Raw genomic sequence first — 24,378 nt, 5'->3', positions numbered from 1 at the left:
AGTCAGAGCAGAAATTTCTCTACATGCTCACACCCAAGTTCAGCCTAATACAAAAGCCTATTGAATGTGTCAAATTTCAGATACTACAAGGAAAGCTTTCCAAGAAAACAGCACGTGTGGAATATCTACGCATCCATGAGTGGTGGGAAATACCTATATAGTGGCCCTTGTCATGGCACCTTAGGCCCACCTGTGATCTTCCCCTATCACACAACAAGCACATTGTGAGGTTTAGACACTGATTCAAAGCTCAAAACATGCAGCTTAAGTAAAGATAAGGAGCAAAGAAATTCCTGGTGTGTAGCTTGCTCATATGGCTGTGATGGAGACGCTGTTCTCTGCACATAGGTTTCCTACGATGGTGCAAAACTGGCATCTTGTGCCCCCTTTTTTACAAAGCTTGAAAGAATTAGCACCATTGAAGTCACCACCCTTCTATCAAATTTTGCTACTGTCATCTGAGTCATTGGAAATGGAGCAGGAGGAGGTCTGGAAACCACAGCGAGCCACGTGACTGCGCTGGCCTCTGTATGGATTTGGTCAGGGAAAGCTCCATACGTGGCCACTGCGTCACGGTGCCAGCCCTGCACGCCCTTCAGGCAGTGTCACAAGTGGTCATTGCACACCTTGCCATCGCATAGCCTCCAAGTTTGGAAATTATCCCGCTTTCGGGTGACAGAGGTCACCGCATGACAGCAGGAAGCAGCCTGGGAGGTGTGGGAGATGCCACGATGCTTCTGGAAGGCAAGCGTGGGTGGGTTTGAAGGTAACGTGGTGGGTTTTGAAGGCAAGAGAGGGCGGTAGCAGCAAAGGTGGGGGCAGCGTCCTGAGATTTTTGTGTATTTTGTAGCATTTTGTGCCCCTGCTCATTTATTTCACTGAAACGGGGCGGGTGGGGAGAGGGCGGCACCTCTGCCTCTCCTGGTGCGTTCCTAAAACACGGGCAGAGGCACCAGAGGCGAGGGGCGCGGCCGCCGTAACGGCCACCAACGGCCGCAGGGCGTTTCCGCCTCCCCGGGCCGGTGTAACAGCCACCAACCGCCCCGGGGCGGAACCGCCTCCCGCGCCCTTCCCGCCGCGCGCCCCAACGGCCGCCGGGCGGCGGGGGGGGGCGGTGACAGCGCCCGCCCCGCCCCGCGATGGGGGGCGTGGCCTCGGCGCCCCGCCCCTGCCGGGGGCACCGCCTCCCCCGCGCCTCCCCCGCCGTGTGCCCGGCTGGAGCCGGGGAGGGGCCGGCGCGGGGCCCGCGGGAGCCGTTAGCGGCGGGAAGGGCCGGCGCGGGGGGAGCCGTTAACGGCCGGGAGGGGCCGGCGCGAGGCCTGGGGGAGTCGTTAACGGCCGGGAGGGGCCGCCCAGCGCCTGCCGCCTCCCTCCCCCGCCGAGCCGCGCGTTTGGGGCGCCGGGGCCTCCGCGGTGCTTTCTCCGTCCCCTCCGCGGAGCGGCGGCCGTTGGTCCGGCAGGCGGCGGGCGGGCGCGCGCCCATGGAGCCCCCGCGTGAGCGCGGCCCTCCGCGCGGCGCCGGCTCGTGACCCGAGGCGTTCGGCGCGGAGAGCGGCTCCAAGTGCCCTTAGCCCGCGGGGCCACCAGGTACCGGCTGCCTCTCTGTGTGTCCGTTAGCTGCCCCGTTCGCGCGAGAAGCGTCGTTAAAAGTTTAAAAATGGTCTCTTTTGAGAGCGGTCGAGCAGCGTAGAGCAGAGACCGAGCCACCAAAACAGGGAGTCATGTTACACGAAGGAAATGAAATATTAATGTAGAGCGGCAAAACCTACACTTTATATGTGCCGTTCCTGTTTTTTCATTACGATCATTTGGTGGCTTTTTTTCCTTGAAATCATGTGCATTTTGCTATGTAAACACTGGCATGGCTCAGCAGTGCAGCCCAAGTCAAACCTGTGGCTCTCTACCTGAGGGAGTGTCAGGTTTTGGCCAGTGGTGTCAGAATAACCAACGGTAGAGGCTTTGTTTTTCTACTTAAAACTTCTATATGAGGTGACAAAAGCTAAACTGAAATCTTGCCCTTATTTTCGTGGTAAAAATTACCCTGCAGGGCTTTCTTTTCTAGCATCAGTAGAGTTAAAAGCAAGAACTCATGATTATGTTGGTGTTGCTTTTATATGTAAACAAACCCATTATGATGATGTAAGGAAAAAAAAAAAAGAGTCCTAAGATCTGTTTTCTGGAGAAGTTGAATCATTTTGTCAGAAACAATCTTTGAACCTTTCTCATGATGATGTTTTTATCCTGGAGAATTTACAAATGAGTGTGTGGACTAACCTTCATAAACAAGCCTTTTTTGTTTTTCTTGTTCTGGTTTTTCTTTTTTTTTAACTTCATGGGTGCATTCCAGATCATGGAGATGGTGCCCATATCTTATGCTATTCCTTTTTTCCTTTGCCTTTCAGTATAAAGGAAGACAAAGCAGGGCAGAACCAAAACAATAACAACTCTAATTTGAGTCGGATAGTATTTCCCTTAACCCTGCTTCAGTTTCATGGGACCATCACCCACGTCTGCTACCAAAGCCAGAATGTTGCATTCACAACAGAAAATTTTAAAACTTTGACTTTTGTAGAAGTATTTTAAGTGTTCAAGAAAGAATATGAAGATTAAATATTCTTGCCTTCTATCGTACAGTCATATGAAGAAAAACTGTGTTAACTATAAACCTAATTAGCCAACATTTGCCTTCTTTCATGAGAACAAACTCATTTTGCAGTTATTGTTTGAAATTGCCCATGAGGTAAATGCTAATCTGTTATGTTTATTAATGGACTGTGTAGCCCTAGAAAACTTAACCATATGGGAGTGATGAGGTTACGTGTCCCAGATGCACCAATGAAGTGACACTTGGACAGAGAGAAGGTGCTTGCAGGTAGTAGAAAAGATCAGGCCTCGAGGCCCCAGTATTGGATGTCAAACATGCAGGGCTCGGTTTTCTTTCTACTGAAAGTAGTTAAGAATCAATTTGTGTGGCTGCAAAACTACTGAGATAGATATACTTGGATACCTTGGATTATCCTTGAAAGGCCTGAAACTAGTGACAAGGAAGAGTAGCTGCACATCACCTCAGCAGGCTAGATTCTCTGAAAAAAAAATGGAAAAAAATAGTGGCCTGTAAATTTGAAAGGGTTGAGACCACAGCTGTAACTCTGTTTTGGCTTTTTGTGGAACTTCTGAGTTCACTGAAGTAAATTTAGTAGTGATATTTGGCTTTATTTGCTGATACAGTAAATGTTACTCTGTGGCAACAGTTTTCAGGTTAAACGCTTCATTTGTCAAGAATATTCTTTGTTGGTCTTTAATGAGGACATTGCTGTCATTTCCTTCAGGGAATTACAGTTAGCCAAACATAGGCGTGAGAATGCACTGAGGATATTAAAAATAAATAAATAAAAACTATATTGCTTTCTTGCAGCCCAGTGTTCTTTGAAACTATGTATTAGGTTTTGTGCTCATTGTCTCTCCTCTCTTGGAGTCTTTTTCCTTGTATATGTAACTTGAAGTTGTGAAAGGAGTTGAGGTGATCGTTCCACAGTGTCCACATTTTTATCTCCTTTCTGTCAAAGTTTAGGAGTTGCAGGACAAACAGAAGGAAGTTGTGTCTGAATCAAGTAGGTGGTTAGCTTTAAGGATTTGTTTCAGCTGCTTTTTCATGTTCATTTATATTGTTTTTAATATGTCTGCAGATTTTCCTGCCTACCTCATATTTTTGGAATTTCCATTTTTTGGAAAGAAGATGACAAATGGAGCTCTGTGATTCTGTGAACACCTAGAGATCATTGTGGTGTTACAGGTAATTATGGTACTTGCTCAATTCTAACATAAATAATGCTAACAATGGGCTTTCCCAAGTTCCATATGAAATTTAATATGTTTTTCTGTCTTGTATGTCTTGTGAGGACTTCCTTCTGATGAGATTACAGAAGCAGGAAATGACTCTTTTTTTGCGGACAGATCCCAGTGTTTAGAAAGTCTTGTGTAACTTCCCAACTTTTGCTCTTTATTGAAATATGCATTATAGGAGATTGTCTGTGTTGCTCTAAAGTTTGATTTTAAAATGTTTCAAGTTTGTTAATCCTTTTTTTTTTCTTTTGTTATTATTTTTCCCCAAAATGAGACACTAACTTAGAATCTTTTAACAGCATAGAAAAAACACAAGAAATACTTGCACTGAATCTTTCAGAGAAAATGTTGCACTGCGGAAACATTGGCAATAAAAGCCCACCAACTGCTCAGTCAAATCTCATTACTTCAGCAATACTGACAGGCTGTAGCTTTACTTTGCATTTGAAAAAAAAAAAAAAAAAGTAAGATTCTTCTAAGCTAAAGTCATTTTCAAAAGGAATGACTGTGACATCTTTACAAAGCAAAGGGATGAAAGAATGTTGAAGACATGAATGCATGCAGGAATCTAGCTTTACATAATGTGTCTGCAAAGTAAAATATTGCTGCAAAAATAGCAATGTGGGTGAGAAAGGTGAGCTAGTTAATTTAAGAGTACTAGATTGTACTAAAATGAAAAAAAAAGAAAAGCTTGCTTTTCTAACTGTGAAATACTTCGACTTTGGGAATGGAGATAAAAAAGCGTTTGGGAAATAACAGTGCATCCGACTATTGTCTGGAATTCATTTATGTTGTGATACTAGTACAGAAGAGTGACTGTCCTTTCCACTGTCTGTTTAGCATATACATGAGTGTCTTTAACAGTAAATTCTTTGATGTGCTGTGTATTTTTCTGTCTATCTGATTTTTGATAAGTCTTTTATCACAGCATGCTGTGGTTCAGGGAACTGTAACCTTTGACTGTGCAACTTTCCAGCAGCAGGAAATCTTGTTGCAATTCTACATGCTGCAATAGCAGGATGTTTCCAGTACCTTTAGCCAAGACTGATTGCAGAGTCCTTCATGCTTCTGCTAGAATAACTGTAGCCTAAAAGTCCATGCAACTCTTAAGACATAATGTTCATTACTGGTGGTGAAAACTTGCCATTATGGGTTATATAACAGGTGTAGTTATTATGGGTGTAGGTATTACAGAGTCTGTTTCTGTATATGGACATCACACTTGCAAGGGCATCATGAGTTAGGGAAGTTTGAATCTGTTGCCATCTTCTGTCTTTTCTCAAGAATGTGATGAGCAGCCCAGAGAGCCACTCATTTCTTTGTATTGCTCTTTGTTAAACAGCTGGGGAAATTTCAGTGTTTTTATGCTAGAATGATATTTTCATATGTATAGATTGATTATAATTTCTCATTTCAAATGTTCTTCCAACCTGTTGGTGAACCAAAAATAGCTAACGTGGGTTTTGTTAGTACAGGATAACTATAGCTGGCATACTCACTAAAGTCCATTGTACTTTGAAACATGTTAAAATAGCATTTTTGCACTCTTATTTCTCCACATCATTAACAAAAGTGTTCATAAGGCATTAAAGGATTTCATAAGGCTTTTCCCAAGCCTGTGTTTGCCGAAGTGGTTTGACCTTTGGCATGTAAGTGGCAAGCAGACCACTGGTACTGGCTATGGCAATCATCAATACCCACAGCAGGGTATATTTAGTGTTGTGTCAGTCTACTGTGTGTTTTCTTTCAGTGCGGACTTGTACAGCTTCCATACAAGACCCTGTCTCTTGCTCTGTATTTCTGTCATCGGTATCAAAACTCTGGGTGTGACAGAGCTGAAAATGCTTTTGGTAGCTGTCATTGCAAATTTGGTGCACAGACAGAGGTTAGAAGGCACCTTCTTGTGGCTTGATGTCTTTCTCTGATTTTATTCACGTCTGGTAAATTAAAAAGCATAGGGTTGTAAAGAACAGAAAAAATGAAATCATCTCAAACATGTCAGCCTGTTGTCTTTAAAATATGTGAAAATTCAGCTCTGACTTCAAAAAAATTTTTTTTTTTTTTTGTCCTCCCATTAAAAGCCTTTTTTGGACAACCTGTTAATCCTGCAGCAAGGACAATCAGAAAAGATGTGTTGTAAAACACATTATAAAGCATATGCGTCACATGAAGCAATTGTGGAAACCACTTCTTTTTGTTTGACATAATTTCTGGAAATTGGCAGGCTTTATTTAATTTCTGGGAATATACTTTAGTATTACTGATTATCTTGGCACTCACTCTTTAAATATTCCTGAGAGTCAATCTGGGATTAAGGCTCAGTGTATCTTTTGATTTGCCAATGATCCACTTTAAAGAAGTAATGTAATTGGAACATAATAGACAAAAATTAAAGAGGACTAACCTCTTTTCTGATTTTTTTCTCTTTATTTTCTTGGTTCTCTCTTTACATTTTCTCTGGGTGAATCATTTTCCTTGTTGACACCTTCTACTCTAGACAATTTTGAAAATTTTCAAAGCTTTAAAAATGATTGAAACTTTTAAGGTTCCTAGAAATTATTATGAGAACAGAACAGAGAAATCTGATTTTCTGTATCTTGCAAACAGAAGTCTTAAATATAGTAGCGTCACTTAGCAAAATAACAAACCTCCTCCAGAAGAAGAAGTTTTAAATTTGGCTTATACATTAAGAACTATATTAAGAACTATAATGGTATTTTCCCAGAAGACCAGTTTCTGTAAGGTTGAGAAAGGAACAGAGTTCAATTCCCTCTCTTAAATTCAATTCTGTCTCTTAAAAGGGATATTTTGTCAGTTAATTACCCCTCCAAAAACCATAACTGCTACTGATGCTGAAATCCTGGCGTCAGGATTGACATTATGGAGGAATTTCTGTTCAGAATGGACCTTTTCCAAGAATATCCATCAGATTGTTCAGAATTATGGAAAACTCTTTATAAAAATTTGTGTATGTGTTTTTGGTAAACTGTGAAATTGAAGATGGTTTTGCTTCCTCTTTGCCCATGTAAAATATGTCTAGATAGACTTGTCCCACTGCCTCAAAGAATACTCCTGTCATGCTATGTTGTCAGCATACTTTCTGTTTATTTTTACTGAAAACATGAATGCTTTACTAGCTTGAAGTTTACCATGCTTTCCACTTCATGTAATTGGCATGTTAAATAAGTATTCTACTTTTATTCTGTGAAATTTCCCATTGTCTTATATTTTGCACTCAGTGTCTGCAGCTTCCCCAATTCCTCCCCCCTTGGAAGTATATCTGAGTTGTTTTGGATGCCTTAGCTGTCTTCTAAGTGCTCTCCTACTTAGGAAATAAATATCTTTTTAACTAAAAGAAACAACATCTGTTATAGTTTCAAAAAGCCACATCTTGTGTGTTTTGCATAATTACAGCCTTTTGAGCCTCTTTGAAATATCTGGAAAATGTAAGATGTTTCTCATGTTTACACCTACTGCATTTTATTGGGCAGGGGGAGATGTGCTTTTGTCTAAAAATAATGAGAACTTAAGTAAGAGTTCAGTGTACAGCTGCATGTTTTCAGTCTCATTTCTGATAATTTTTCCTTAAGTATCAACTCCAGTGGCAGCTGGATATTTCTTATTCAGATAGTGGACTTTAGGTCTCCCTTGATGCAGCCATTCTCACATTGGCAAAGCCAGTTACACCAGTATCTGATGGAAGTAAAATGTATTATAATATGCATTTGTCTGGAAGATATTTGAAAATATATTTTAAATATTAAAATATGCTAAAAGCAGTTTGATTATTTTGATTATTTACTTAATCACTTGATGATTGCCAGAAATGAAGTAAAAGTTTAAGCCTTGCTCTTCTACATGCAGTAGATCCGTATATCCATATATCTGTATTTTTGGATGTATAATATAATCACAAGCTGTTGCATTCAAACTATAATTAAAATATTAAGAAAACAGAGCATTTAATGATATCCTAACTTGATGAGCCTTGGCAAGATTTTCACCAAGAATCTAGCATTTTAAACTTGGAAGTGTTCTCTAAGTAAGTAACAATAGTTAACTAAAACTAATCTGTAAGCTTAAGTTAATGTTGGAAGATCAAGTAATAGCAGAGCTATACTATTTTGTACCTGCCCTAATTTCTCAATTTTTTGAATTTTTTTAGATTTTTTCATTACTTATCTAAATTTCAGTTGTTTTGCATAAGAATTGAACTGGCTTTTTGACCAAAGAATAATCGTACTATGACTTAGTGATAATTTCACTGAAAGGTCAAAGATTATTTTTAGATAATTTATAAACTGAATAGATATGAGAATAGCCTTTATAAATACTATAAGGCAGATAAGTTATTTTTATGAACTTGGGTTAAGGGGGAGGATAAATGGACAAATTATTGCAAACTTAGAGCCACATTCAGTAGCTGCAGTATCTTAGTTTTGCTTTTCCCTGAAGATTTAGGCTTGGTAGATGGAGGGGGGGGGGAAAAAAAAAAGCATTTGTTAAGCAAAAGAAAAGCTTTTTCTTAATTATGCCTTTTCATTCTGATACCTTAGCCAGCTAGCTTCAAGTTTTTTTCTCTTTTTTTTTGTGCACGCTACCTTGGTAGTGGATCTCATTCCTCTAGGAATGCAACAATTCTTGTACTCTCACAGCTCAGATCTGTGTCCCACGTTCCCTCCCTCTGGCAGTTCGTGTGTATTGCTCTTGTCTAAGTCTCACTCTCAATGGAGAACAGAACATGCTTTCAGGAATCTTGTAAGAACAGGAATGAGGTAGCATGGGTCAATATGCTGCTTAGGACATCTGATTTTTTTTTTTTAAGTCATCAAATGCTTTAATGATGTAAAGATATAATAGGCTGTTGAGTTTGCTGCCTTCTTTCTCAAGGTCATTCCAGTCGTATACAGTTGTGGGAGGGTACTAGGTTGTAGCTGTGTTTGAAGACTGTCAGTCAGATTCTCTGGTAATTTGATTGCTGTTCTACTTTGTTGCTGGATCTTGGCTTTGGTAGCATATAACTACTGAAGCTAAAGCTGTTTTGCTTACCCAAAAGCAAGAGGTAAGCAGGAGCTGGGTTTGTCCTTTGCATTACCATTGCCTCCCCAATAACTTTTGTGTATGTTGGCCAAAAAAACTGACAAAATTGAGCTATTAGTATGTTTAAGTTTGAAAGCATATAGTTAAATTGAAAAGTCAAATAAGTATTTGATTACTCGGACTACTTGATGTCTGAACCAGTTAGCCTCCGTGCTGTGTCCAAAGAGGCCACAGGATTTGCTTGTCCAGCCTACCTGGCACTTAGCAGTGAGACTTGTTCCTGAGCACGGGGAGAAGTGTGAGATGAGGCTTGCAAGAGAACAGGGCCCTTGTTAGAGAAGCGTATGTAAAGCTGGAGAATGAGCGTTTGTTAAGAAACCAGGAAACAAACTGGCAGTAGATCAAAATGGTTTGCATAAATATTTTTTTTATTATCTAATTCATAGTCTTTCTTCTTAAGTGATGATTTAAAAGCACTTAATCTATGGCAGTGTGCAAATGGAATTAAAATGCTTGATTGATAGTATGTTGCATTCATATTAAATGCAAGTTCTTATTATTTCCAACAAACAAAAGGGTGGGATGGGTAGGGGGAGATATTCTTGGCATGGCAGCTATTCTGGAAAAGTCAGCTGCAGGAGGAGACCTAAGGGGAATAGTTGGAGGTCCATGTGATAAGTAGATGAGGGTTAATTAGATACTTGATTTTCCTTTTGCTGTGTTACACATGAATCAATCAGCACTTCATTGGCCTTCATCTGCCTCAAGCTACACTAGAAAAATGAATTGAGTGCTAAAGAGAATTAGATTAAAAGAATTAGTAGAGTTAGATAATGATGAAATTAAAAGACTTTTTTGTATGAGAGATTGATCCAGTTTTTAAATGTAGTTCAACTTTTGTGAAGTAGAAACATGCAGATTGATTGACTTTTTAATATTACATGTTATAATATGGTGACAAAATCGATTTTTTTCTGTGAGTTTTTGCTTAATATCTGTGATTTCATGCATAGTAGAGTTCCTAAAATGTCATAACTGAATATATTAAGTTGTTATAACAGAGTTCTTAAGACTAGATAGTAGCTTTTTCCATATCAATGATAGTAATACAATACTCATAAACATTCTTTCAGTGTAATGATTCTATTTTAAACTTGGATCATTCATATTGCCTTCCTCTGAACTCTAAATACTATTCTTAAGCTACAGTAATCAATAGTACAGAGACTTTTCTAGATAAAATCACAGCATTTGTTTTATGGGTACCTCATGTTTTCTTCAATATCATAAAGCCTTTTTGTCTACCAACCTCTACATAGCTTTCTTGGAAGCTTGTGGATTCAAGCTTGGAGAGCTATTGTCTATTACCTAAACATGTTCAGATTTAGTTCTTCACTAATCTCTGTATAACAATCTGCAATTCTCTATATGGTACCCAGTGCAGAACTGTGAGTTAGCCTGTAAATAATATTACCAAACAAGCGTTATTGGCAATGATGGGAATAGAGTTCTTTATCTATTCTTCTGTGACTGTTTGAGGAAAATGAAGATACTATGGTGAAATAAAGCTGCTCCTGTCTTGGATAAAGGTCAGAATATCTTTTTGGATTTGCCTGCAAATCGGAATATTCATTGTACAAAGCTGACCTAGACCACATTTGTATTATATTAGTAACAGGAATCTCATTGTTATTATGTTTGAAGGTGCCACAGTCCTTTAGGCTGTAGTATAGAGCCTTTTGTTGCTTGATTAGATCTTAAATTAGTTCTGAAAATGGATTTGCTTTTGGTAGAACCTCTTCTAATTATCACTGGACAGTGTTTTCATTGTTATCCACGTCTAAGATAAATTTTTAGAGGTGATTTGGGCTGAACTGTAACTGTCTCTAGATCTCTAGATTGATGCATTTTACACTCTTCCTTATAATTGGCAGTGCTAGTGTTCCTGGGATGTGTGAATTGGATCTGGGAAGATATATGTCCTTCATCTTCCTTGCCTCAATCTTTGTGTGGCTATTAGAGAGCCTTTTGGTACAGAAAAAAATGATTTATTTGTTTATATCTTTATTCTGATATTTGGGTGTTATTACAAGCAGGACTGCATACTTGAATTTTGTCTATAGCAGTTGTCTTTGGACAATTGTTTTAATGTTTCAAATAATTATCTGGGGTATATCAATATCTAGGGTATGTGAACACTGTACATTGCCTCTCACCTCAATGAGTCTAAAATGTATCTTTTCATATTTAAATGCAAATGTTAGTGTGCGTTCAGGAGAAACAACTCTCTTCCAGTCAAAACAAGAAATATATCCAATTCTTTTGACATTTTCATTTTTAATTGGCACTTAAAATGATCGTAATCATGTAGGAACTAGCTGAGCTTTATGTTCCTAGATCTCAGTTTTAAATATGAATCATTTTAAAATTCATTTGACAGAATTACTTTGAAAATATTATATTTGAATTGCCCTTAAGTTGGATGATAGCTTTTTAAAACCAATTCATAGAAAAGTTGGGGAAAAAACGTTACCATAAAAAGCTATGTTGAGATGCAAATATTAGACACCTCTATATTCACTATATATATTTGGGAATTTAATTATTTCTTATTGAAAGTGGAAGTCATAATGAAGAAATGAGTCTAGACATGCTTAAAGAATAACTTTTCCATGTTTTCTAGTAATGTACTTAATATATAGTCCTATTTAAAATGTATTTACTTTCAATTCATGCAGTAGAAGTATCACAGTAGTAACACTACAACCTTCCTGTTGCACTTTATGTGAATAATCACTATATGTAAAGCATATGAAATTCAGTGTAATAAACCATGGATAGTAGAGGAAAATACTTTGTTATTTTTGCTCTTAACATCTATTTCTTAATAAACTGTTCTGAAGATAGTATTTTAAAAGGTCATTACGAATTAGAAAATTGTATTTCAGCTGCAGCGGTGCTTAAGGTCAGTGGTTAAGGTACCATTCTGGTTGAGATTGACATGCCTGTTCTCTTTGGAAATGGAAAAATTTTAGAAATCTTAATGTCTGTGTATGCTGGCTTCCATCTTGCATATATTTTCGTTAGTATCTTCCTATTTAATTTTGTAGCAGATTTCTCAGATATGTGTACATGTGTTGTTAGGACTGGCTTTTTTACCGATGTGAGGGTTTGGGTCTGGGAACACACACTTGAAGAAGAGACATCAAAGAGGAGGTCTGAGTGACTCTGGTAAGCAGAGGTCTTAAATAATTCATTTGAAAGCTCCTCAAAAGTCTGTTGACTCCCAGCAGGGGGAGTCTGACATGATCTGTCACACTTCAGAATTGTAGAGATTGACCTGAACAAGAAGAGACCCTCAATTATCTCTGCAATTTCTTTTCCCTCAACGCTTTCTGTTTTTGAGAATTCTACAGTCCATTTTATTTTCTAATCTAAAGATTAGAAAATCTTAAAATTTTCTAAAGATTAGATTTTCTAAAGATTAGAAAATGCTCTACTTTGCAACCGAAAGAGCAGTAAGTAGGCTGAATTTCACATAAGTCATGAGGAAGTGCTGAAAAAGTACCGGAGTTGGCAAATATGCTGTTGTCTTAGTAGATTTTTGCAGGGGTGGTTTGAATTTTAAATGATTCCATTATACAAGGAACAGGATCTAGGTCAGTCCTGAAGTATATGCACAAGACGAGTAGGGACTGAATTTTATATCTTTTTAATTAAACATCCACCCAGTTTTTATGCTGATACATGAAATCATTATTTAAAGTATTTCCATTCATGACAGCACCTAAATGAAATCCCCAGTAAAGATCGAACAACTTTTTATATTCACTTAACTACTTAATCTTCTCATCTCCTTAATACCTTTAAGTGTTTTCTGGTATTGTTCCAAAAGCCATCCTATATAGGTTTTGGTAGACTAGGAAGCTAGGAAGAGGTAGAATCTCTTTATAGAGAATGACTGGCATGCCATTTTTATATAAATTATCTTTGATACCATATATGAGCAGCACTTCTGTAAGTAACGACATCCTGAGCAAGGCAGGTGAGCATTTCCAGTTAAGGATTGCACCCCATTCTGAGAAATAATACCTTATCCTAATTACAAGATCAAAGAGGTATGGTTTGCAGCTTGTAACATTTGCATGAGAGGTGGTAACTTGCACTTTGATGGAATGTGTAGGTAGCAATGAGGTGGCTTACAAAGTTACTGCATTTCTACCCTAGTGAGTTGGATGAACCAACTGCATTGTCAAGGCTGAAAATGTAGATCTGGTTCTCGAGGCTGATAAAATGCGATGTCTCCTTGTTATTCTTCTAAAATTCCAATTGCATAAACTGCATATCTAGAGGAAATCTAAAGGGAATTATGACTTTATATACAGCTTTTTTTTTCTTTTTTTTCCCCAACACTGTTCCGTTACATTCTCTCTAACTTGAATTTGGACAGGAGATTGGAGATTCTGAGAAAGAAGCAAAGGTATTTTGCTGCCCATTTTGTAGGGGATGTCCTGGATAGTGATCAGTAGCTTTTGCTGCTTATGCTTTTAGTGATGTATAAATGAATGGAAACCACTAGCCCATTTCAAAAAGACTACTAAGCAACCACTGTTTTCAGCTACTGCAGACCTAGATTTGAATCAAAGCTCATCAAGATGAAAGACTGTAACCCATTACTAGTCCCTTGAGCCTTCCAGGCTTTTTTCTTTTTTTAATGCACGGCCTGTTAATGGAAAAAAAAATAATTTCCAGTTCAGTTTCCCCTCAGTACAATCAGTGATCTTTGGATTGGTTTTAGTCTACTCTGTGAATTATTCTCTAGCAGTGCAGAAAGAATTTCATTTCCTTTTTGTGCAATTTGTTTTCCCTTGTGTGTAGAGTAAGAGTTAACAGAATAAGAAGCAGAGATTCTGAGATGCTGTACAGGAATTGCGTTCTCTGTCATTTGTGGTTTAAGAGAAGGGGGTGGTGTTCGGCTCTCGAAAGGGCTTTAATGAATCCTGTTTGGTGTTTTTGAAAGCTAATGGTCAGAGGAGAGCAATAGAAGGAGCCTTGGACCCTTTTAGGGTAAACTAATTAGCATTTTTCCTGATCGAGGTGGTTGTTTCACCTTCATTTTATTTCAAGATTTTTCATCATCCCTTGCCTTTTGTTTTTATTCAAATGACATAGCATTAAAGAAGCCTTTTTTATGTGAATGCGATCCTCCCCCTTCTCTCCCCCCCCCCGCCTCTTTTCCCCTAGAAAATTGCTCACCACAGACGAGGAGAGCATGTGTTCCTCTTGTCTTGGTTGGGTGCACAAATCTTCTTTTATGTGCGCTGCTGCTTGCCCTGTTGCCTAGACGATCCCTTGCTTTCACTAAGGATGTCTGGTTCTCGTAAAGAGTTTGACGTGAAGCAGATTTTAAAAATCAGATGGAGGTGGTTTGGTCATCAGGCATCAGCTCCAATCTCTGCAGTCGATAACAACGAGGGAGGCTTCTGGAACCGAGGACAAAACGTAACAACCGGTGGCACAAAGTTTATAGATCCAGGTAATCTACCTTTAGCATCAGTTGGTTACAGAAGGTCCAGCCAACAGGATTTCCAGAATTCGCCTCCTTGGCCAATGGCATCCACCTCAGAAGTCCCTGCATTTGAATTCTTAACAGAAGATTGCGGAGGTGCACGTTGGTTTGACAGACAAGAAACAGATGATAGAGCAAGTGAAGAAGAAAATGAATCAGACAGCAGTTCCTGCAGGTTATCTATTACTTTTCTATTTTAAGAACTGTGTTTTCATTTCATGTTTACAGATACCAGCTGTGTATAGGGTGGGATTCTGAAGTGTTTCAGAAACCTGGCAATTGCTGTGCATCAGAATTATACAAGTCTTATTCAGAAATATAAAAACATTAATTATCAAAGTTCTCTATGTCTACTGGGACATCCTTAAAAGATAACTTTATTTTGTCAGTGTGGATAAGAATTGATTTTAAAAGCTAAGTGAAAATGATTCTCTTTGTGTGTGTTCATGTGTGTGTTGGCATGCACTCACTTCTTTTAAATGGCACACTACACACATGATTCTGTGAACAAGATGATGTTCACTACATTATAGTGTTACAGGATGTTTTAAAAATTATTTTGAAATGACACCAATTGCCTAGTTATGCTGAGAATCATTCCATGCAAGTTAGGAGAAAATAAAAAATGTGTCTGATATCAGATATTTCAAAGTCTTTTATAGATGAGGGAGACAAAAAGGGTTAAAAATATTAAGGCTGTAAATCTTTTTTTGTTTGTTTGTGTATATGCAACTTAAAATCATCTGCTGAAAGTGATACATAGTCAACCAGTTTGTACTGTAACGTGGTATCGAAAGATAGCTTTAAAATGAATGCCGTTTTCCATTCAAGTGTGTTACAGTGTACACCTAGATTAAAAATAGGAAATGGTTTTAGTGTGTCTGTGGAGATGTTTTCTTCTCTTAAATTACTAAAGATTAAACTATAAAATTTGTTCTTCAGTATTTGCTAGTTGGAAGAAAATTAGGCAAATTAATAACTTTTTTTTTTTTGTTAAATACCAGTTTTAACTTAGTGAAAGGAGCCAAGTTAGCTATCCTTCTCTGAAAGTGTTTTTTCTCCCTTTTATAGTGTGTATAGAGCATATTGGTCAAATATTTCTTTTTTTTGTTTTTTTGCTTCCTACCTTTTAAGATAGTTTTGCAATGATATGACATTTCAGAAAGTATAACTGTTTAAAAGGTGCGCTGTTAAAGCCTACTAGGGACAGATCAGTCTAGTTAGAACAGTTTTAGTGTTTTGCATTCCCTAGGAGAAGAAATGATCTGGTGCCAAGGGCAGAGCTGTCAAGAATGAAAGCACAAGGTATTTATGGTTTGTATAACCTTTAAAGATTAGAGAAAAGGAAGGAGAGTAAAGATTCCTAGGAGTCAACATGGTGCATTTGCTTTTATCGCTGGATTGATGCAAAACTGTTAAAATTATAGGGAAAGGCAACCTGCATGCTGATATTTAATACTAGTGGTCTTAGCATGCTGCAACAAATATACTGCTGCAAAGAAAGTATATCTGCAGAGCTCCTATTTTAAGTGTTTTTTATTTATTTATTTATTTATTTATTAATAGCTTTGCCACTCACTGGATGCTGCCTATAATAACAGGTGCAACATAACCTTCTGTTTCAGAAATATGTGATACAAACTTTTGATGTACAGTTCTATCCTCTAATAGGGTATACTCGCTATAGCAAGCGAGTGTATATATATATATATAACTAAATATAACTAAAGGTAACATAAGGACTTGTTTCGTTAGCTATGGGCTAACATTACGGGCTATGTTGTTCTCAGATGGTCTCTTGCCTATATGAGAACCCTGTTTTTCTTCATAGATATAAATTCTGTATAAGGGGGATGGGTGTTTTTTTGTTAAGGTTTGGTAGACAGTAGGAGTTATTTTGCTTCTTTAGCCTCCGTATGTACTGCCCAGATACAAGCCCTAAAAACGTGGGTTGTAACATGGAAGCTTCAGTGCCAAAAGCAGCTGCACTGCTTTGAGTGCATCGGCCTCCCTCTTTGCCGTGTCACATGGTGTGGGAAGAAGAGCTTGTAGACCTGGTCCCTTGTTATGAAAACTTTAAATCATTTTGTGATTCCTTTAGAGGAGAGACAATGTACTTTGTGTGTGTGTGTTATTGTAGAACTTGATGGCAAAAGGGGTAAGCAAATTGTAAGTTTAGTTCCAGATCTTTGTTAAATGATGATTTTTCCCAGGCACAAGCAGTTCATTCAAGCGCCAGAGCTAGTCACCTATAATGATACACACATTAGGCACTCTTATGTGCCTTTTATGGCTAACATTAGCCTGAATAATAGTTTACAACACTAGTATGGGTCAAATATTTTTCTTTTGCTGTATTTACTGTTGACATTTGTTAGCTTGCCTACTTCCCTGACACTATAGTCACTTTTGTTTTTCTAGTCTTCTGAAGTTTTCCAGTAAAACTATGCAGATGTTTGCAGAAAATTCAAGCATGTTACCAATAGATTTGTCTTCCTTTGCTTTTGTGGATGCCTTAGAAGCCATCCACAGACCTGGAAGGGACAGTGGATGACAAGCTGAAAATTACTGCTGTAGGGCACACCCACAACATCAAGGGTTGTAGCTGCTTCGTTTTTTCCCGGACATGCATTTGAAAACTGAAATTACTTTCCTGTGGATTAATTATGGAAATATGTTTGTATTCAAATATAATACCAAAATACATAATCAAACATAAAATGCAAACAGTATTTTAGGATTCTGCAGTAGTGTCCTAACCTTGAGTGGTTTAATAAACTGTTTACAACTGATGTTAAGCCAAGCTCTGAATTTACAAAGTAATAGGTACTCTGCATTAATGCGCCGTATGAGCCGTCTCAGTGGTAGTATTTCAAACATTTCAAAGTTTGTCCCCCTGACAATTTTACGTGTACAAAACCCCTTGGTATTGGTAATATCTTTTCTCCTACCTCAATCTTTCTGACCTTTGATGTTTTTCTATAGTTGTGGTTGTGATTGTTGCATGTGCTGACCAGATTAAAGCTATCTCAAAAGTATATTTTATTATTATACTTGCCCCATACTAAAATATAGATGTATCATGAGGTAATCAAAGTAGCTATATTTTCCAGAGAGAACATATGTTACAGGGGATATTTGTGTGCATACACAGATTAACTGCAGGAAATCTAGGAGATAAGAAAGGAGGTAAGGAGGTAAGACAGGAAATGTTCTATTGCAGTGGAAGGTCTAACTGCAGTGAAGTGTATGCCTGCATTATTTCCTACCCAAATTAAAAGCTGATAAGGAGATAAGTAGTATCATCTTAGCAGTTTTTGTCTACCTATCCCTGGGCTTTCACAGGTAGCACTGGAGTCTGTGCTTCAGCTTCTCAGGGTTTCTGTTATTCATACTAGTTAGATGTGAATTATTGCAGATGTATTTGTTGGCTGCAAATGCACTTATTTATTGCAAGGTAGACATACAAACAGAGTTCTGGCTATTGCTATAATTCCTTTCTTTAGCACAGAGCAGATCCCTAATCCTGAAGTTCCTTCCTGGTCTCCACAGTTGCCTTTGTTTTTTTTTCAGTTATTTTTCTGATGGCAAATTCTAATACTCTGGATTTTAGCAGCCTTTGTCATTACTGTGTCTGACTTCATCCTTTTATTTATGTTTTTCCCCACCCTTTGGAAGAGTCTGGTGTGTTTTGTTGTTGATATTTTGTTTGCTTGTTTTTTGTCTTGTTTTCTGTTTGTTTAAATTCTTGCTGTATTTTCCAGGAATCCTTTCAGCATCCTCTTTTTCAATACACTCCATTTTCTGCAGCATTGATTCTTATATTTCTAACTTTATAGAGAGTCAAATGCTCACTTTTTCAATGTCAGGCCAGATCATAGAAGCTGGTATGAAAACTGTGATATTATCCTATTGTACCCATTTTCATATACGATAAAGTGTCAGCTAACCTAGAGACAATAATGTAAATAATCAGATTATTGATTATTTACATAAATTCAATGTTATTGTACATAAATTCAATGCAGACAGCCACCAAAATGCAGTAAGTTTGTAAAATTAAAATCTATTTGAAAGTATGAAAGATGGATCTTTATGTATTAACTTGTCATGCCCTTCTAGTGCTCATCATGCCCATCCCCTTCATGCCGATCCTTCTAGTGCGTATGACTACTGCAATGGACTAACCTACCTTGAAGATGACTTCAGGTGGTAACAGGACTTCTAATAGAGAGTGAAAAGTAGCCTAGAGTACATATGTTCATGATGTAGAATAGCAGATCTATTGTGTTGTCTCAAAGTAAGCAATAAGCCCGTCTTTTGACAATGTAATACTTGCAGTTAGGATGTGCATCTACTGGTGATTTGTCTGTTCCAGGCATAAAATCAGTGCCTCACTGTTCTTTGAACAGTAGTGAAACTCATGGTTAATTGATTAAGCATTGCAGTAAGGTTTTTTATAATGCTTGCAGAGGTCTTCATCTATTAGTCAAATATTCTGTCTTTTTTGAGGATACTACAGTTTTTGAGTTACAGGAATCATAGAATCATAGAATCATAGAATCATAGAATGCAGAAGGTTGGAAGGGACCTCAGAGGTCATCGAGTCCAACCCCCCTGCTCACGCAGGGTCACCTAGAGCACGTGGCACAGGGCTGCATCCAAGCGGGTTTTAAAGATCTCCAAAGAAGGAGACTCCACAACCTCTCTGGGCAGCCTGTTCCAGTGCTTTGTCACCCTCACAGTGAAGAAATGCTTCCTTAAGTTCCTGTGGAACTTCTGATGCTTCAGTTTGAAGCCATTTCCTCTAGCCCTATCCCTGCCCACCACTGAAAAGAGGCCGCCCCCCTCCTCCTCACTGCCTCCCTTGAGGTATTTATACACGCTGATCAGGTCACCCCTCAGCCTCCTCTTCTCCAGGCTGAACAGACCCAGCTCCCTCAGCCTTTGCTCACAGGGCAGATGTTCCAGGCCTCTGATCATCCTGGTAGCCCTGCGCTGGACTCTCTCCAGCAGCTCCACATCCCTCTTGTACTGGGGAGCCCAGAACTGGACGCAGTGCTCCAGATGTGGCCTCACCAGGGCTGAGTAGAGGGGGATGATCACTTCCCTCGACCTGCTGGAGACGCTCTTCTTAATGCACCCCAGGATCCCGTTGGCCTTCTTGGCCACCAGGGCACACTGCTGCCTCATGGTCAACTTGTCGTCCACCATGACACCCAGGTCCCTCTCTGCAGGGCTGCTCTCCAGCAGGTCCACCCCTAATCTGTACTGGTGTCCAGGGTTATTCCTCCCCAAGTGCAGGACCCTGCACTTGCCCCTGTTGAACTTCATGAGGTTTCTCGCCGCCCAGTCCTCCAGTCTGTCCAGGTCCCTCTGGATGGCAGCACAGCCCTCAGGGCTATCAGCTACTCCTCCCAGTTTGGTATCGTCGGCAAACTTGCTGAGGGAGCACTCCCGCCCTTCATCCAGGTCGTTAATGAATAAGTTGAACAGGACCGGACCGAGAACTGACCCCTGGGGGACACCACTAAGTACAGGCCTCCAGCTGGACTCCGCACCATTGACAACCACTCTCTGCACCCTGCCATCGAGCCAATTCCTAATCCACCTCCCCGTCCACACATCTATCCCACACCTTTAGAGCTTGCCCAGGAGGATGCTGTGAGGATGTCAATGGCATATATGCTGTAGACACTGATTACAATATTCATTATTTTTCTGTTGCTTCTTCTAAACTGTCAATCACACTTATTCAATTTCCTGCAGATCCTCCCCCCCACGCATACCCCAAGTTAGTATTCTTAACACATTAATTCAGATTTTATATCTTGGAGGCAATTACTTTGTTTATTGAGAATCAATGTTGTGCTCACAACAAACTTAGTTGTGGAGAAATATGTTTATTTTTATTCCCCTCCCTGCCATCTCTACAGTTTTATAAGCATTTATTGCTTCTAATACCTTCATTTAAACCCATTTTTGTTGTAGAAATTCACATTTGTAAAACAAGACGTACAGCACTTCTGTGTGCAGATTATTACTGCTGCAGCCCCTGTTGTACGCTGCCAAGACTCTGTCTGCAACAGTCAGTGGGGCTGGGGCTTGGGGCCCTTGCAAATTCCATTATGACAGGCAGAGCACCCACTTTTAGTCTGGTTTCCTGAAAGGACTGAGCTCATGCAGCTGAGTTCTTATCACTTTTACATTGGTAACTTGAGGACCTTTGGGCTATTTTCAGGCCAATTTGAGAGTATTCAGAAGTCTCAAAGATTCTTTTAATTCCTGCAAGTGCCCGCTGGTTAGCAAAGACCCAGTTGCCCTGAAGAAAGAGCAGAATTTGTCTGTTGCTTCTTTATCACAGGCTTTGGCTTCCTTTTATTCGCAGTGCTAAGCACTGCTTGCCTAGCTAAGAGATATCGTAAGGAACAGAGCAAAATGCAGAAGAGCAGGGTTTGTCCTCGTGGAGTGGAGCAAGGGGAAAACAGATTTCATTTGCTGATTCGCTAAAAGAGCAATTTCAGTGAATGCAGTAGCAGTAGTGAATGCAGTGTGTCTGGGGCATTTTCTCTCCATCATGGTTTTGTAGACAGAGATCCCACTATGATGCTGCTCGACTCCTTTTTCCAGGGAAGCCTCTGGTAACCAGTTGCAGTTCTAACATGTTGCCTCTTTAAAAGTGCTTTTTTAATGCACTATAGTAAGTTTTCACTTGTAACTTGCTCTGACATCCTAAGAGAGTTGAATTGCTTCTTAAGGTCGACTATATGTACTACATATCTGCAATTTAATCATGTCGCCTTTAGCTTGCAGTAAAATTACTTTTTGCAGCTTCATAGGATTTTAGAACAGGGTAGCTCATGCACGTTATCTAGTGAAGATGATCTTTTATGGAAGTGAAGGTTACAGTTCGATCAAGTGAAATAACTATAACAATAGGGCAATTTAAATTCACATATAATTGTTTTTCAGACAAAAATTGGTTTTAAAATTCTCTTGAGATTTCAGACTTTGTTCTTGAAGTTCTTTTCCAAAATGAATGCTTGAAAAAGGTTTCATTCATGGTTAGTCCTTGCTGAAGCTCATAGATTGTAACTAATATGTGTGATTGCTTTAAAATAACCATTTTAACTCCTTAATAATCTCAGCATTTCCAAATAATTAAAAGAACAGCACAAATCTTGTTAATAAGAGCAGATTGTGCTTCTCCCACATGAAATCCGAGAAAGTCTGATGCTTTCTTCCTTGCAGAGGAGGGTTTAGTAAATGTAGAAGAAAAGAAGGCTTTTATTAAAAAAAAAAAAAAAAATTGAAAAACTGTGCTGCAGCCTTGCTACAGCAATGACTCGTGAAACAACACAACAGATGTGAATTCAGCTCTTCAGTCATCATGGTGCTTATTTACTCCTGAAATGCTTTTAGGAGCATTTTACTACCAGCAGTTAATGGCTTCATTGCTTTGCAATGAACTGTTTCATTGAGCAGAAACTCCTCACTCTAAGCATCCAACTTCCAGAAATAAAAACCTTTAAAAATGAATGATTTTGTATGTGTTGTACATAATCATATATATATGTATATATGATATATATAGCAATAGAGAGAGACTTCCTCTCTCTATATATAGTTGATATATAAATTTCCTATTAGACCACACAGAAAACTGGCATCTTTAGTGTATTAATAAGGTTGTCACTGGGATAGTGAAGTATGTAGCTAGTGTGGAAAAGATGTTGTCCTCGGAGAAGCTGTAATATATTTACAATCATCTTGAAATTATACTGTAATGAATTGTTAATTAGTCAGTGCTAGATAGGATATTTTCTCATAAATAGAGAAAGAAAATAAACAGGAGTGATAAAAGTGAAAAAGGCACTGAGGGGCTCAATCTTTGATGTAATTATCATAGTGAGACATACAAAAACACATCCGTTTTATAAGAGGAAAAAATAGGCGATATTTAGAGAAGTCCAAGCCAAGATTCAAAATCCAGAATGCGAAATATCATTAGGATTCTGAGTGCTGTAGTAACTAACACCTTGAATGTGTTGGATCCGAGTGTGGAACTTTAATTGTTCAGTGTTAGATACCTACACTCCTTTCCTCTAGGTAGGAGAGATGTAGGTCAAGAAATTATTCATGCATCTCGGTCCTCCTCCTGGGGGAGAGAATCATAGAATCATAGAATGCCCAAGGTTGGAAGGGACCTCAGAGGTCATCTAGTCCAACCCCCCTGCTCAGGTAGGGTCACCTAGAGCATGTGGCTTTCCCTCCTGTGTTCTTCCCTGCTTGTGTATTTGCTCAGAGTCTCCTGTCTGTGGCTCTGCTGAAGTGAACTCGGAAGTAGATCCATATGACAGCCTAGGAAGAGGAAAGGATTTGAATCTTGCCCTTGCCAGTCACTGGGTAATCTTTGTAAACAGTCTGTGAGTCTACAGCTTTCCTCCTGTGCAGATCTTTCATGCTCTCTTTATGGACCATGGAAACTGAATCCCTCCTTCCTTTGCTCCCTTATGAAATAGAAAATTGGTTTGTAACTTCGTGGCTGGAAGAGGTGAGAGCTGCAGGTTACGGAGTTGAGTCCCTTCAAGTAAGGGGAGGACCGCGATTTGCCTCTGCCTTGCCTTGCCTAGGTGCTTTGTTACAGGCTCATGGCAAATAGCACTGCTGCGATTGCCTTCTGTATTGGACGAAAGTGGTGACTGCCCCGAGCTTTGTGCAGAGTGCAAACGTGCCGAGTGGGGCTGGCAGCGGTTGCAGTCACAGTACCGGCTGGGAAAGCACTGCCTTTCGCTCCTGGCCTTTCCCTCCTCTGTACAACATTGTGTTACTTCTAGTTAGAGCTGCACAAGTGTTTGTGGCGACCATAATCTTCATCAGGTCCCTGATATCATGTGGATTAAAAGTATTTTGGGTTTAATGATCAATTGAGGAAATTGGATTAAAATATGATACAACAAAAACATATGTTGGTACTATTGAGAATGCTATAAAGTGGTGCGGGGAGCAAGAATTTCCTAGGTATTTTCTTGTTGAGTAGCACCTTGTTTGCTCCACTTGTGTTTCTTTTGCAGGATTGCTGGTATAAAGAAGTGCTTTCCTATGTACTTGCTCAGGAAATGCCTTCAGTTTTGCTAACATAGTTTTTTTTTTTTTTTTTTTTTTAAGTTTCAAAGTGAATCAGATCAAAGAATTGATATGTTAGGAAGGAAACTCTGTTTTAATTTTTCAATTTCAAGTTGGTTCTAGCCAACTTGGGCTGTGGTGCAAAACTTTATACTATGTGATGGGAGAGGGACAAATCCTTACTACATCCTTCCATCACTCTTGTACTTTGCAGGGTCCGTTCCATCATTTGACACCATTATTGGTATGATTTCTGGAGTGGTCTTTGTGTTCTCTGGTTGTGGAGAACATTCGACCTGTTTTCAGAGGTTAGGATTCATTTTGGAGAAACAAAGACTGAATGTGAAGGAAAAAAAAAAAAAAAAAGCAAGAGAATATATATAAACACTTTTTTTAACTTCAATTTTAAAAGAACAGGAGGTTTTTTTTTCCCTTTTAGCATCTAAATATAGGTTTGCTGCACTTTAATATTGTCTGCAGTAAGGTTTGTGTTTTTGCCTTCAGCAGAACCTCCAACAGCAGTCATACCTTGTCATCTTGCCACACTATGGAGCCCTGTACATCAGATGAATTTTTTCAGGCTCTCAACCATGCTGAACAAACTTTTAAGAAGATGGAGAACTATCTCAGACATAAACAACTGTGTGATGTGGTATTAGTTGCTGGTGATCGTAGAATACCGGCTCACAGGTAACTTTCTTACAGTTCAAAGTAGCTTAATGTTGGTTTCCAAATATATGTTGTAGCATGGGTCCTCTGTTTTGTGGAACTGTGAATATGTTGTAAGAACTGAAAGATTT

At 39.0% G+C, this 24,378-nt stretch overlaps 1 protein-coding gene across 3 annotated transcripts in view; it reads left to right on the top strand.

Annotated features, from left to right (window-relative positions):
- Window positions 1–1,528: 1,528 nt before the first annotated feature.
- Window positions 1,529–24,378, top strand: part of KLHL5 (kelch like family member 5) — a 47,056-nt gene continuing 24,206 nt past the window's right edge. Inside the window, exons 1-3 of one of the 3 annotated variants that reach the window (XM_026037570.1) lie at window positions 1,529–1,587; window positions 3,687–3,793; window positions 24,086–24,268. In XM_026037570.1, the coding sequence (XP_025893355.1) occupies window positions 24,126–24,268 (143 nt within the window). In that variant the 5' untranslated portion in view covers window positions 1,529–1,587; window positions 3,687–3,793; window positions 24,086–24,125. Of the gene's footprint in view, window positions 1,588–3,686; window positions 3,794–14,195; window positions 14,628–24,082; window positions 24,269–24,378 lie in introns of those variants that run through there. The other 2 variants (XM_026037571.1, XM_026037572.1) reach the window with 2 other exon arrangements.

The sequence above is a fragment of the Nothoprocta perdicaria genome, unplaced genomic scaffold, assembly GCF_003342845.1.
Source record: "Nothoprocta perdicaria isolate Ctin4 unplaced genomic scaffold, notPer1 scaffold_2, whole genome shotgun sequence".
Classification (NCBI taxonomy): domain Eukaryota; kingdom Metazoa; phylum Chordata; class Aves; order Tinamiformes; family Tinamidae; genus Nothoprocta; species Nothoprocta perdicaria.
Note: the sequence above shows the minus strand (reverse complement) of the source record. Positions and strands in the feature narration are given on the sequence as shown.